At 41.4% G+C, this 2,549-nt stretch overlaps 1 protein-coding gene across 1 annotated transcript; it reads right to left on the reverse strand.

Annotated features, from left to right (window-relative positions):
• Nucleotides 1-278: 278 nt before the first annotated feature.
• On the reverse strand, nucleotides 279-1,790 carry LOC130590444 (uncharacterized). The gene has a single exon (XM_057392880.1). It carries the CDS (start codon nucleotides 1,788-1,790, stop codon nucleotides 279-281), a length of 1,512 nt encoding a protein of 503 aa, XP_057248863.1.
• Nucleotides 1,791-2,549: the final 759 nt, after the last annotated feature.

Here is a 2,549-nt window from a genome sequence, read left to right on the forward strand (position 1 = left end):
CATGGGGGGTAGCTCTTTTGGTAATTCATCAGCAATCAACTCCTTAAACCCTCTAATATCTCCGAAACTTCAGCAGGAATAGGTTCTCTTCTTTTACAGTCCCTAACAACCCTTTAATTACTATTGGACAGAAAAGTTCAGTTTCTTTCACAGCATCATCAAGTTCCTTATCATTATAAGTCATTACTAAGAAACTGGTTTTCTTTCCCACAGCCTTATCATCAAAATTCAAAACAGGAGCCATTAATTTTATGGGAACCCAAGTAAACATCATCACATTATCCTTCCCGATAAGTAATATCATTATCAAACTGCCAAGGCCTACCAAGTAAAATATGACACACATCCATATCAAGAACATCACATATTGCCTCGTCTTTGTAGTGTTTCCCTATGGAGATGGGAACTCTGCAAGTCATTGTCACGCGAACTTGAGGACCCTTGCTGACCCAACCCAAAGCGTAGGGTTTCTCATGTGGTGTTGTGGATAGCTTCAAATACTCCACTAGCTTCTGGGATACTAGATTCTCCGTACTACCATTATCCACAATCAGGTTACAGACTTTGTTCTGAATAGAACAATGAGTTTTAAACAGGTTCTTACGTTGGCCCTCCTCTTTTGAAGCTAACAGGACCCTTTGTAACACAAAGTTAACTCGATCCTCAGACTCTTCCTCAGCAAACTCCGCACCTGCATACTCATCATTTTCTCCTTCAAACTCCTCTCCATCTTCTCCTCCTTCTAAAAAAGCAGTTACTCTCTGAGTTGGACAAACTTTGGATCTATGACCCTTGCCGTTACAACGATAGCAAGTGTCCCCACTTGGTCTGGCATAAGGATTATTTTGTTTTTGGGCAGGGGCTTTTCCTTGTGGTACACTGCTAGAGCCGACTTTTGGTGCAGACCCAGACTCCTTGTTCACTACACTCTTCTCCTTCTCACTATTAAATTCAAAGCTACTTTGGGCTGAATACCTTTTGAATGACGAGAAATTTCTAGGGGATATCTCTATTTGCTCCGCTTTTAACGCCAGATTGGATGCCTCAGCCATAGTCCACATAGTTTGCAATCCCATCTTCTCTTGCAGAGAATTCTTCAATCCACTAATATACCGAGCCACCTTCTGATTTTCGGATTCCCCTAAATCATTACGCTCAGAAAACCGCAGGAACTCTGCTGTATACTCCGTCACACTCCTCTTCCCCTGGACGCATTCTATATACATCTTATACAGAATCTGCTCATAATCCTCCGGTAAAAACCGCTCCAACATCAATTGTTTCATGCGTTGCCAGGTTTTAACCGGCCCCTTCCTTTGCCTCTGCCTCTGCATAACCAACTTATCCCACCAAACAACAGCAGTACTCTTCAATCTAACCGCCACCATCGTAACATGTTTATTTTCAGGAACCTCCATAACTTCGAAAAATCTATCCACATCAATCTGCCAATCCAGAAACTCCTCTACCCCCATATTCCCATAAAATAATGGAATATTTGCTTTTACTTGGTAATCATGTTTAAAAGAATTATTACCTTCCTCGCTTTGTTCTTCTTCAAAAACCTCCTCTTCCTCAGAACTTGAACTATCTGCCACAACAGTTCGTTTGCCTCTCCCCCGTGGAGTTAGATTTTGTTCTGCCCTCCTGTCTCCTCCTCGATTGTTATTAGCCTGCATATTATTCACGTGCGCAGTCAACGCAGTCATCTGCTCGGTTAGTGCAGTAAGGGTTGTGGTAAAAGCCGCGGTAACCCTTTCAAGATCTGCTCTAGTCACTGGTTCTCCCATGATCTCCAAGCTACGAAAAGAGACAGGAGAAAGCCTGCTCTGATACCACTTGACGCAGTCGGAAAGTATGGAGATTAGCAAGCACTAATCTCGAATTAAGAACAAGCAGATTCACAAGCGATGAACAAAACCCTAAAACGAAATTAAGGAAATAATTAAATTCGAAAATAATTAAAAAGCTAATTTCGGGCCTTAAACGGACCAGGATGGCCTGAAACGCCTATACGACACAGCATAGCGGTGCGTTTGACTCGTTGGGCCGTTCCGCTTCCGAAAAGGTATTACAATAGTCAATCGGACTCCGTCTGCCATTTTCCGCAAAATAGTTCAGGCCTTTTTCCGCAAATCCTTTTCGAACTTTTCCGCTAGTCTGCCTACGTCAATATGGTAACTTAGATAATGATGATGCAATATTGGGACTAAGTGGTGAAAAACCATATGTAATAAAATATTGTACCATACAACCCCATGACTTATCGGGTTATCATTTTCAACCGTAAGTAATTCCATGCCTATAGTCTTTAATTTAAAAAAATTTCAGGAGGAAGGATGTTTGTACAAAGATGGCTTAGATCAATTATTTCCCTGCAAATATAACACAAATCATTAGGTGGTGATGAATCACCCCTATTATTTTGTGGGTGATTGTGCACTCGGTTCCAAAGGAGCTATGAAGCTCGTTCCCAATTCAGAAAATAAACTTTGTACCATCTTGGCTTATAGACAATTGGGAATAAAACCAAACGGGATAATTTTGAA

Source organism: Beta vulgaris, chromosome 2 (assembly GCF_026745355.1).
Source record: "Beta vulgaris subsp. vulgaris cultivar EL10 chromosome 2, EL10.2, whole genome shotgun sequence".
Classification (NCBI taxonomy): Eukaryota; Viridiplantae; Streptophyta; class Magnoliopsida; order Caryophyllales; family Amaranthaceae; genus Beta; species Beta vulgaris.

Coding starts and splice junctions, on each gene's coding strand:
- LOC130590444 (XM_057392880.1), bottom strand. CDS start 1,790: ATGGGAGAACCAGTGACTAGAGCAGATCTTGAAAGGGTTACCGCGGCT.